Source organism: Zymoseptoria tritici, chromosome 15 (assembly GCF_000219625.1).
Source record: "Zymoseptoria tritici IPO323 chromosome 15, whole genome shotgun sequence".
In the NCBI taxonomy this organism is placed as follows: domain Eukaryota; kingdom Fungi; phylum Ascomycota; class Dothideomycetes; order Mycosphaerellales; family Mycosphaerellaceae; genus Zymoseptoria; species Zymoseptoria tritici.
Genome location: NC_018204.1, coordinates 361601 through 372622, shown reverse-complemented (window position 1 = coordinate 372622; position 11022 = coordinate 361601). Strand labels below are relative to the sequence as shown.

Genomic DNA, 11022 nt, shown 5'->3' with positions numbered 1-11022 from the left:
CTTACAGCCTCGCCAGGGTTCCTGGAGTCGAGTATATTGTCAGCCGAAGCGGACATCGAGTCTCTCGGTCGCGAGTGAAGAAGCGGAGGACTTGTACGTCGTGCGCAGAGGTATTCAAGGCTGGCCAACATCGGAATGGGTACAAGGACGCTGCGTGGGGTAAATCACTGCGAAGACACATCCATATCAGACCAGCGTGGTAATGGATGTTCTTATCTTCCTTGCCTTGCACGCCATTGCCGTTCACTCCTCGCCTTCTACCCCATCGCCTTTCACTGTCAAAAGCCATTACAGCATCCCACTGTCCGCTATCCCAACGCCCTCAAGACCAGTCCTGAGTCCTCGCCACCTCGGCAATCACCATGTCGTCGCCAACAAGCCCATCTAAGGCACCGCGCAAGCTGCAATCACCATGTCGTCGCCAACAAGCCCATCTAAGGCACCGCGCAAGCTCCGCCTCTCGGCCTCGAGGACCCAGCAGATCCTCTTTTCTCTCGCACCCACCTGACATCGCCGGCACCCGCGCGAATCACCAAGGCGGCACCCGCCACCCCATTCCCATCGAGGTTCAACGAGGTGCGGAGACTTTTCAAGCTCGCCGCTCAGAAGGGCACCGATTGGTGGGTACCGCTTCTTGTGCTTCTTCCCGGTAGACTTATGGTATTGACCACGCACAGACGAAGACGAGAGCTGGACGACAGCCCACCTCAAACCACCGAGTGGGCCTTGTGGCTGGGATTGGCATTGCGGGTCGATGGGCTGTACACGGCGAAAGCTTGTTGATGGCTTGGAGCCTGAGTCGGTAATGCCGAAGACATCAGCTCGAAGGGCGAGGAGGAGGAGAAGGAGAAGGATTGCGGATACGGTGGTTGCTGTCTCAAGAACTCGAGTTCGCGGGTCGTTATTTGCGCAGAACGAGGCAAAGCGGGAGGACGTGTCCGACGCGAATAGATCTGCGATGGTGAAGGAGGATTTCCTGGACATCCAGCTTACATGTAATTGTGTATTGCAATGCAAATCCAGGTGTTCCCGCACGCCCGTTCACCAGGAATGCTCACCTCCTCTGTTGCCCTCCTTTGATCCTTTGCGCCGTCCCCTTGATGATGAGAGTGCAGCAGTGATAATGGATCCAAGACCACCGCCAGAATCGCGCAATCTGTAGATGCGAAGCTCTTGACACTCGATTGTAGCTTCGCGACAAGATTGATCGCATTCATTCGCTCGACTTTCCACTCGGCATGATAAGATCATACTGAACGGGGCATTCCCAGTCTCCGCTCGACTTCTGCGTGCGTTTATAAGCTCGTTGGCCACAACGATAGGAATACTGGGCCGGTGAAATGACCGAGCAGAGTTCCACGCAAACAGCAGACCAAGACCAGACGATTCAGTCCAGGTTTTCGAGAGAAAGGAGCGTGCAAATGGGACTCCAGCCTCGAGAGATCCAGGAGCCGTCCAGAGAAAAGACCGGACGTTCTCAACGATTGGGCAAATACCACGGCAAAGCTCTTGTCCACAGTCCATAGCACCGCATCTTGAGGGACCATGCTGAACAGTCGGGTTTTGCGAAATCTTTGCTCGTAACGCCATTAGCAATGTTTAACGCGACAGCGGTCTCCTGCTCGACCATTTTGAAAGATGTATGGATGGTCTCCATGCCGAGGTGAAGCGACCGAGGTCTAATCGGTTGAGAGAATGAAGGAGGAGTAGTGAGGTGTGAAATAGCAGAATGTGGCGAGGGACAAACAGAGCCCTTCATGGAATCCAGCGACGGAGTGTGGTATTAGTCGTAAGTTGTGCCCTTGTGCAAATTCGCAATGCTCAGTCTTCCGAGACATACTCATGCTCCTCTTGCCGTAGACCGCTTCGTCGCACATATACGTGTCTCTTGTGCGGCCTGACACGCTTGCGATGGATCTCGTTGGGATCGCCTCGAGGCTCGGACGATCAGGCTGCGGGTTTTGTTTTCGAGGACTGTGAGATTTCGAAGGTCTCGGTCAAGTGCGATTATTCGGACGGAGTAGCAGCTTGCATTTCCTTTGCTAGAAAAAGTATTGTCAGTCACCGAGGAAGAGTATGCTTGGGCGAACGAGTTGTACCTGCTCTTCGGTAGATGGTCCGCAAAGAATCGCCGTGTGGCATCCGCCGTCATGCCGACAATCAACTCCTTGAGACCATCGATTATCTTTCCGAGGATATTCGACCTCTCTCCAGTAATTCTGCCCATCATGGCCACGGAGCCTTCGGCGAGCGCCGCTTGCCTCCCAAGCGCAGCACGTAGGGCCTGCGGAGCATCCAGTCCATCTCGTGTGTGCTGCATCGCAGTCTTGAATGCGCCCACTCTCCTCTCGAAGCTGTCGCATACCATCATCTTGGACTCTTCCGCCCTCAGCCGTCACTGCGGCTTCCTGCTCTTCCAGCGCAAACCCATGGCCGGAGAGATAGAAGTCGGTGACGAAGAGCCTTCGGGTTAGAGCCAAGCTCCATTGATTTGAGTCGCCGTCGGCCGTGCGGGCAGGGACGAGGATGTTGTTGGTCGTGGGAGTCGCGAGGTTCAGATGCTCGTCGAATTCAATGTGCTGGTTCTAGGCGAGGGGTCGAACAGTGCCAATGACGGCAGCAGTAGTCGTTGGAGTGAACGGCCACATCGTCTTCCGTGAGGGCCATGACTGGTGCATGGATGTAGTCGGGCTGGTGGATGGTGGAGAGGACTTGGAGAAGGCCATAGGCGGAATTGAGGGTGTTGTGATGTTGTCAAGTTGCTTCGGGAACGGACCGCTGCCAGGGTCTCAAGTCCATGCGCCTTGCACTCACGATGATCCGACATGTCACTGCCCGAGTCCTCTTTTTCTCTCTCCACTTCCACTTCATCAGACGCGCACGTCTCACCACTGCTATGTCCATCATCGACCTGTTCCTCCTCGTCTGCTGCAGCATCCGAGTCCTTCCCTGGCTGCGCCTTCAACATCGACTCAACCGCGCAACTCATCGCATCGACGTGCTGTGCGCGCATTCGGAGACATGTCCAACAGCGAGAGGGAGACTTCTTATCGGACTACAACGAGCATGGGAGGCTTTGAAGTAGAGCGTACTATTCGAGTCGTTGCGGCTGGCTATCGAGAAGGCGGCGCACACCAGGAGAGGAGACCGGACAACCGCGAGGAGCAAGAAGCCTTTCACACCTGCAGAAGTCGGTTGCGTTCTCTTCGTCTCATCCGACAGTAACACTTTAGGTAACACCACCACAATCGCCAGCACCCAAAAAGGTACCAAATCGCTTCGACTGTGAGTAGTTTGACCTCGCCTGCTTGCTTGTGATCATGTCCCACCGACCTGAGGGGCAGACTGACCGCAGCACTGGAAGCATAACAGCAATTTTGTACCAGTGACGACCGCTCGATGATTCACTTCAGCATACCCGAGAAACCGCCAAATATCAAGCCAGCGATCGGGTTACCAGCAACCTTGGTCTGACCCTCATCATCTCTGCGAGTCCACCAGTGAAGCACAAACGCTCTTCCCACAGTCCACAAGATCTAGAAGAGTCCGCGAAGTGTCTTGACTCGGCCTTCAGTGTACTGAGACTTTTCGCAGGAAGACGATGTGGCCAACGCCACCCATAAACTCAGACCCCTACAGACTTCACTTCACCTACCATTGACGGTGGCTGAGGCTACCGTGGATGGAGCAGGCACGTGAGATTTCCACAGTCGCAGCGTGAGGTAATTACGACTGTCCTGGTGTCGGAAGAATATTTCTGGGATCTCAATCCTGATACCACTTCGACGCCCTGTTCTTTTCTCACAATTGCTTAAGAAAAGCCCGAGACTCGAGTACGCTCGCCAGCCACCGAAACGTTGAGATTGCGCCAAAGCCTGGCTACCCTCAATGTCCTCACAGTGCCGTCTTGTATTACTCCATAGTCATTGTGTCAGTAGGGTAGTTCTATGCTACACGCATCCGATCTCTGGATCACCAGCAGTCTTCGGGTCAAATGGCCCTCCATTTGGGATTTTCTTCATGCTCTCTTGCCAACTTCAAGCCGACTCTTCCTTCTTTACGTAAATGCGAACAACGAGGGAAGTGAGTACTGAGGAGCCCGAGCTTGCGAGGACAGCGACGGGCGTACGATACCCGAGCACGTGAGGCATAATCCCCTGCCCGCAGCGGCGAGCGCTTAGGCAGAACGAATATACGCCTATGGTTCATAGCTGCCCATAGCCTCGCCGAAAGATGACTTGAAAGCAATGTCCGGGCTTGATCTCGTGCGAAATGACGTTTCAAAACGACGTTTCCGGAACGACATTCTAGAACAACATGCATTTCACTCTGGTGTAGTCCTTACTGCCACTCAAGAGGGCGACTCCTTAAGACGGCGTCAATGTTGTCCAGGCTTGATCTCGTGCGTCTCGTACGACTTTTTAGAACGACGTTTCACAACGACGTTTCGGACATTCCCAAACGACATTTCTGAACGACATTTGGAAGGTACTCTAGTCCTTATAGCGTTAATGCAAAGTTCCAGAGAGTACGGCGGAAGTAGTCCTAAGGTAGCGAGTAGACGCACGTGGTCCCGCTCTTATCGTTGTGCAAATCTTGAAGGAGGATCAACGTCAGGCAGGAGCTGCCTCAGGCAAAAGTCGAGAAACGACCTGTGCAACTTCATAAGGCTTCCTCCCGCAGTGTCTTGTCACCATGAAGCAAGACTAATTGATGTCGCGCAAGTCCTCCATTCCGCCATCAGGTGAGCTGCGCGACCGCTCCGGAACTTCAACATCGAGCCGACAGCGATCTGAACCGGAGACAGTGCGCGACTTCATTCATGGCTACTCTGTCAAGGACAAGTCATCTCTGGATGAGGACAACAAACTGAGATGTAACCGCGGGCTGCGGCTCCGCAACATCCTCTGGACGAAGCTCCTTCTCATGGGGCCACCAATTCGCAGAGGAAATGTGAGTCGACTTCACGCTCGACGCATACGACCTAGTCCTCCAGAAGGCAGATTTCGAGCAGATCCAAAGGTCTCTGTCATTCCAATCTGCGTACCTCCTCGCTCGCATTGCGTCTGACCTACTCTCTCTATCCGCGGCATACGATGATCTCGACCAGGTTTTGAAATGGTCGTCGCAGAATCGGAAGTGGGAAGCCGAAGGTGGGACAGAGCTCGTTGACGACAACGACAAGGATATGAAAGAGCACAGTGATGATGATGAGTACGAAGACGGAGACTAGGCAGGGAACATGGAGATGGACCTGCTCAGAAGAAGAGCTTCCAGGGTAAGCATCGGTCGGACAAGCCCGGTGTGAGTGATTGGCGGTCGGACACTGAACATGTCGGCCAGGGAGTACAAGTCGCCGCTGGATGGTTGACGGTTGCGACGACTGAATGCGAAGCGGTGGAGTCGATTGCTGGGGTGGCCAACGATTGTGTGATGAGGTCGGCGCTATTGTCTTGCGAAACGCCCTCCATGCCAACTTCAATGTTGCGTTCCTCAACGCCAGCGCAGTAATCAGCGAAATGATGCCACGGAGGCGCTCGACGACAGCGCGTCTCCTGGTCGTGCCAGGAGCCATAAGCAACATGTTCCGGTGAGTTCTTTGCTGTACCAATTCGAATTCGTCGACTGATGCTTACAGTCACAGCTACACCACTTCTCACTTCAACACTGCACTCGTGATGCGCCCTTAACATCATCACCTGAACGAAGTGAGGTTTACCTTGAAGTCGCTCTCCTCATGCCTTTGGGAAAACTCCAGCAAGCGAAACATCGCTGAACCACCCCACGGACAGCTGTTCATTGTGGAACTTGCTCTCCTCGTCCCTTTGGGGTAACTCCATCAAGCAAAACATCGCCGAACTACCCACAGACAGCTGTTTGTCGTGCGTCCACGATCGAACTGGCTCCACAAGAGGATATGCTACCAGGAACCATTGAACGTATTCAAGAACGTTCAAAGGTCCCTTGCCACCCCTCATCAAGCGCACTATGCAATTGCCACCCTCCAGACCAAGCGCACTACTCAATCCGTCGACTGATGCCCGCCCAAATGGCTTTGAACATCGGAAACGGCAATCTCGTCATGTTCAACCGCGCCTACGTCGTGCGTATGTTGTCCAACAGAGGCGTGTCACCTGATTCCGCCAGCAGTCCCTCCCTCGAGTCTTCTTTTCTACCCTCTCTCGCCAAAGGACCATCTGCGCGCTGCCGGCCTCCATGTTGCCAACCCGCGACATTGACACGTCCGCGGAGCGCGACTCTTGTGCTTGCCGCCGCCCTCAACAATGCGGCCAGGCGCCTCTGTATTGACAGAACGCCCGTCGACCTCGTCGAAAGAACGGCAACGCGTGTGATGATGATGTTGCCTGTGAGAGGAGGCAGGGCGCGACTTCTTGTTATCAGAAAATCATGCGATATGTGCAGTCGGATGAATGCACGGGTTCAGTAGACAGAGTGTACGGTAGACTATCTAGAATGACCATTCCATTCTTTGCATCCAGTTCCTCTTCTCTTCCCGGCCTCGATGTTTGACGTTGCGAAGTCGTCTCTCCAAACATGAACTGTGTAGCATCGGCGAGGAATGGTACTTGGTGCCATTCATACTTTGACAATGCGAGAAAGATCGGTTGGTGTACGGGCTTTATGCATAGCGCAGCAGATATTTCTCCCAAATCGGAAGATATCTTGGCGAGTGTATCAGTCCGCGTTCAGTCTCGAAAATGGGAAGTATTTTGAGGTAAACACGAGCGAAGTTTTGATCACCAACGCCGAGAACACCTCGAACTTCCGCCGGTCGTTGCACCAGCATCTTCTTTGCTATCCGCAACAACGCCGATAATCAAAGCTAGAGGCCTGACCTTAGCGAATACGCTTCTGGCGGAAACGCGCAAGTAAGAGTGCCGAGTGGACCGGCAGGACATCACCGACTTCCATGTATGACAAAGGCGATGAAGCGCGGTCTTGGGTCTGGAGAAGTCGGCGTCTGTAAGGGGTGACACGGCCAATGGAATCAAGGAAAGATATATGGGTTGGTGATGGAGCCGAAAACAGGTAGAGGGCCAGAATCAGAATCCAGCTTCGCAGATATCGTAAAATTCACAGGCTCGTTCCAGCTTGCAAGCCCTTACATCGCTCCGGCTCCTCCGGCCAACATCGAGGCTGACGGCAGCCGCCCCAGTGTGATTATGTCCAAAACCAGCATTGATCCCAGAATCAGATATTGCGATGCGCTGACCGAAAGTGCATTTTGCTCCGCCAGAGATCTCGCTCGACTTGCCATCGGCGAAGTTGAGGCCGTAAAAGAGCCAGTCTGACTTGCAGTCTGAGGCCGGAGTCATCGGACAGTCCTTTGTTCGAGGAGGATGGATTTGAGCGGCGAAATTGTGAGCGAGAGTCTTTGAGTGAGTTTTTGGTCGAGCTTTCGACAGCAAAAGATTCCGATATTGGCAGGGATCCTCCACGATCGAGCAGCGAGGCTGGCGTTCCATTTTGTTCACATAACTTTCGGCCTTGATGTCTTCTGTGCTGGAGACAATATTTATGCTCACAACCCCTATTGCCCATTCAAGTTGAGTTGGCTCGCCGATATGTGTATCGAATGCTGCTAGCTGGTCTTGCAATTCCCTCGAGCAGGACCGCGTGGTACGATGTGCTGGAGCGGAAGAGCGAGAAGAGATGCTTCGTCGGAACGTGTGCATGGGGTAGTACGAGACACCGCACATGTGTGGCGAGGCGGAAGTGGTGTACATGGCAGTGAAAATCAGGTCGACAGGTCGAGAAGAGTTCGTTGGCGATGCTTCTACAACAGCCAGCCCGGAGTACAGAAGGTAGATGATATTGTTTGAGTACGATGGACCGAGTGATCCTCAGGATGTCCGGGACCGTCCATTAGACTGTGATTAGAGGTTTCGATGGTGGGCTCTGCAGAAGCCTTTTGGCAGGAGCGGTTCTCCCCGGCGGCCGAGCTACCTCTGCACTATGCCATGAGTTGCCAACCAAAGCTGCCCGATGAGACCACTATCCACATTGGATCGATAGTCTCGAAAATTGCATCGGCTTGTTGTGGAGTGTAGCGTCCCCAAACCTGCTCGAGGGCGGCCGCCAAGTCGGCGGCGAAGAGGGAGGCCAGGCAAGAGAGGAGCGAGAGGAGAGCGACAGTCTTCAAGCTGATATGGGAAGTGCGGCGCGACGAGCGTCCTTGGGCCATATTAGGGAAACATCGAAGACGGTGCTTCTACTTGCTTCTTGCCGCCCATGAAACATGGTGCGAGGCTCGACCGGTGAGCTTCGTCCCATACAGACAGGGTCTGATATGTTCACATTCTTGTAGCCCTCATGAGATCTCATACCAGCAACTGTGCGGCTGCTTGAGATAGCCTCAAAATCTGGAGGCAGTTAAGAGACTGAAGCTGGGAGGATCGAACGCATAGATCGGGTCTGCACAAAGCTGACAGGGAGAAATCGGACGTATCGAGAAGACGGTGCTCCCAGATCAGTTGAGAAATTCGTCTGCGTAGCGTTCCAACTATTCATGCGGGTCAAGAGGATGCTGGAGGTCTTGTCGCTGGAGTTTATAGCATCGAATTGATCTGTTGGAGCGCTGATATTGAAGCACTCAACTGGTCGACTCCTCGTGTTGCCGCATGGCTTCCAGGATATCTCCTAGCGGCGCTACCATGATCATGCTGCCTTCGTCGGCCTCTAGCATATTGGGCTGGACGCTTTTCGTACTCCCAAAAGTTCCGCGCAAATTGATCTTGGCGAAGTCCTTGAAGTCGTCAAACTTTCTGAACGAAGGATCCAAGCTTTTGCGGCCGTTGAATTGGGTTGTACAAGACAGGTACGGAGACCGAGACTGAGGGGGGGATTCGGAATGAATGGGCGAGTTTGACTGATTGCCAGGGATATCAAACAGATTGTTCTCGGCATGGAAAAATGATCGGACGGTAGCACCAACAAGGCCTCCGCGGATTTGCAATGGCACTGGCTGGTAGATCGGAACCCTTCTTGGACTTGCTGGCGGACCTGCTTGAACTGCGAACGGAACCCAGCGGATGGCGCTCTTCCATTGAATAGTGCGATTGACAGGCGCGTGCATGAGGTGGGCCATGCACGATCCAGTGAGCGACAGCGGAAGCGTGAGAGCCATACGCCGTGCTCGCGGCGGGATCTTGGACGGCGCCCATGATGCGGTCCACAGGTGGTAGAGTGGGAGTCAGGACCGCTCACCAAGTCTTGGAAGAAGAACCCGGAAGCTTCGAAGGTCAGGGTGCAACATAACAAGAATCGGACAGGTTGTAGTTTGGTACTTGCCTGAGCACATTCATGTATACTGCTTCGTCCAGGATGTAGCGCGCCAAAAAATTGTGACTGAACTTGGCTTTTTGGTTTGTGAGCGTTCGTTTCCCGCGGACCAAACGACCTTGTGAGACTAAGACTTCTCTTCAAAACAGCTCGTGTGATCTTCTCGGACGCTCTATTCCAATGCTGAAAAAGCAGATCCTGACTGTGGAGAGCTCCATGCCCTTGAATTTTGCGAGCGATGGCGGGTTTGATGCGTTTGGTATAGTATACTCTCCTGCGCGGAATCCTTGCGTTGCTCGTCCGTTCGTCCAGGTCGGTCGGCCTGTCTCAGTCTCAGCTCTCGGCCTCCGAGAGATTATTGACATGAGCTTCGTCGATGCGTCGATGCGTTAATGCTCTGGGCAAAGCTAGAAAAACTAGCTAGGATATTACAGGCCTAAGGTGTCACGTGCGGCATTAATGAGGCTTTACGTGCACTAACGAAGCGCCTTCTACCCCTCACGGCACGCACCACGCCTTTGGTACTCGAAGTCTATTGAAGATCCAACATCACATGCAATACAGCTCTACAGATCCGCCATTCTCACCACCTTCACCTGCAGCGTCTCCAAACCACTCTCCATCGCCTGGATCGACCTGGCCCCTCAGTACAGCGCGCATCTACTCCACATCTGCGAACGGGTTCTGGAAGTGCCACCACTAGTCGCGCTTCCTCTTCCTCGACGCCGTGCCCCGACCCATACACCCGGATTCCATGGGCTTGCTCAGCTCCTGCGGCGGATAAAGCGATGTCGAGGTGGCGGTTCCTCGATTCGTGAAGGCGTGCTGAGCGGAGGCGGGAGCTGTGTCGCCATCTGTGGACGAGACGGAAGCTTCCTGTGTGGAAGATGGAGGCCCGTGTACAATGGAAACTGCTTCCCAGTCGAAGTCTGGCTGTGGCCGCGATGGGACCGAGAAGGGGCAAAGACTGAAACTGAAGTCGAAGGCGGGAGAAGGTGGTACGGACGCCGGCGTTGCTTTCACATCTGTCGTTGAGGGTTGAGCATTCCGAGAATGCGGGAGAGCCAGCATGTCGTCGAGACAATGAGCTGCGGAAGAGATGTCAGCCGGCTCTCACGGGAGTCATATCTTGGAGGTCTATACGCACGACTGTTTGATGATCCTTCGCCCATCTTCACAGTCTGATCGATGAGGACTTGAGGGCGTGGCTGGAGGCGAGGCAGCGACAGGCTCTGAGGGAGTAACGGAGTCTGAGGAAGCGACCAGATATGTACGGGATTGACGTATTGGACTACATCATGAATGATCAGCTGGCTCCACGAAAACGAGAGGCGGAAGCCATAGAGTTGGTCTCGAAGGCTGCAACTCGATCGAACATACCATGATGATACGATTCGACCGGAGGCGTGTCTGGGTTCATGTTGAAGCTTGTGGGAAGCATGGCCGGTAGTCGTGGAGCGTTGGCTGGTGTTGATCAGAGGCGAAAATGAAGTGGACTCGATGGCGGAGGACCAGGCACAGATTGGACGAGTGCCAGTCTTGTATCCGGGAACTCGGTGCCGCGAACTCGTCTCCAGCTGCGTTCTTTCACGCTCTCTGTCACGGACAGAAGGTCATGTTGCACGAGCGGTTGGTAGCCGCGCCGGCATTTGGGACGCCGCATTGACGGCCGCGGTCGTGAAGCTAGCAGCCTTGATTTCACGGAGCGTGTTGCGCACT

General features: G+C 54.1%; 3 protein-coding genes across 3 annotated transcripts; 1 reads left to right on the top strand and 2 right to left on the bottom strand.

Moving 5' to 3' along the window:
• Nucleotides 1-1679: 1679 nt before the first annotated feature.
• On the bottom strand, nucleotides 1680-3013 carry MYCGRDRAFT_97664 (uncharacterized protein; the record flags this gene model as incomplete). The annotated part of the gene is made up of 4 exons (XM_003847284.1): nucleotides 1680-1974; nucleotides 2100-2340; nucleotides 2604-2711; nucleotides 2815-3013. 4 exons carry the CDS (start codon nucleotides 3011-3013, stop codon nucleotides 1680-1682), a joined length of 843 nt encoding a protein of 280 aa, XP_003847332.1.
• Nucleotides 3014-4713: 1700 nt separating this feature from the next.
• On the top strand, nucleotides 4714-5371 carry MYCGRDRAFT_97663 (uncharacterized protein; the record flags this gene model as incomplete). The annotated part of the gene is made up of 3 exons (XM_003847322.1): nucleotides 4714-4953; nucleotides 5111-5214; nucleotides 5344-5371. 3 exons carry the CDS (start codon nucleotides 4714-4716, stop codon nucleotides 5369-5371), a joined length of 372 nt encoding a protein of 123 aa, XP_003847370.1.
• Nucleotides 5372-10002: 4631 nt separating this feature from the next.
• Nucleotides 10003-10723, bottom strand: MYCGRDRAFT_97662 (uncharacterized protein; the record flags this gene model as incomplete). Its single annotated transcript, XM_003847283.1, has 3 exons — nucleotides 10003-10391; nucleotides 10451-10594; nucleotides 10684-10723. The coding sequence occupies 3 exons, from the start codon at nucleotides 10721-10723 to the stop codon at nucleotides 10003-10005; spliced, it is 573 nt and encodes a 190-aa protein (XP_003847331.1).
• Nucleotides 10724-11022: the final 299 nt, after the last annotated feature.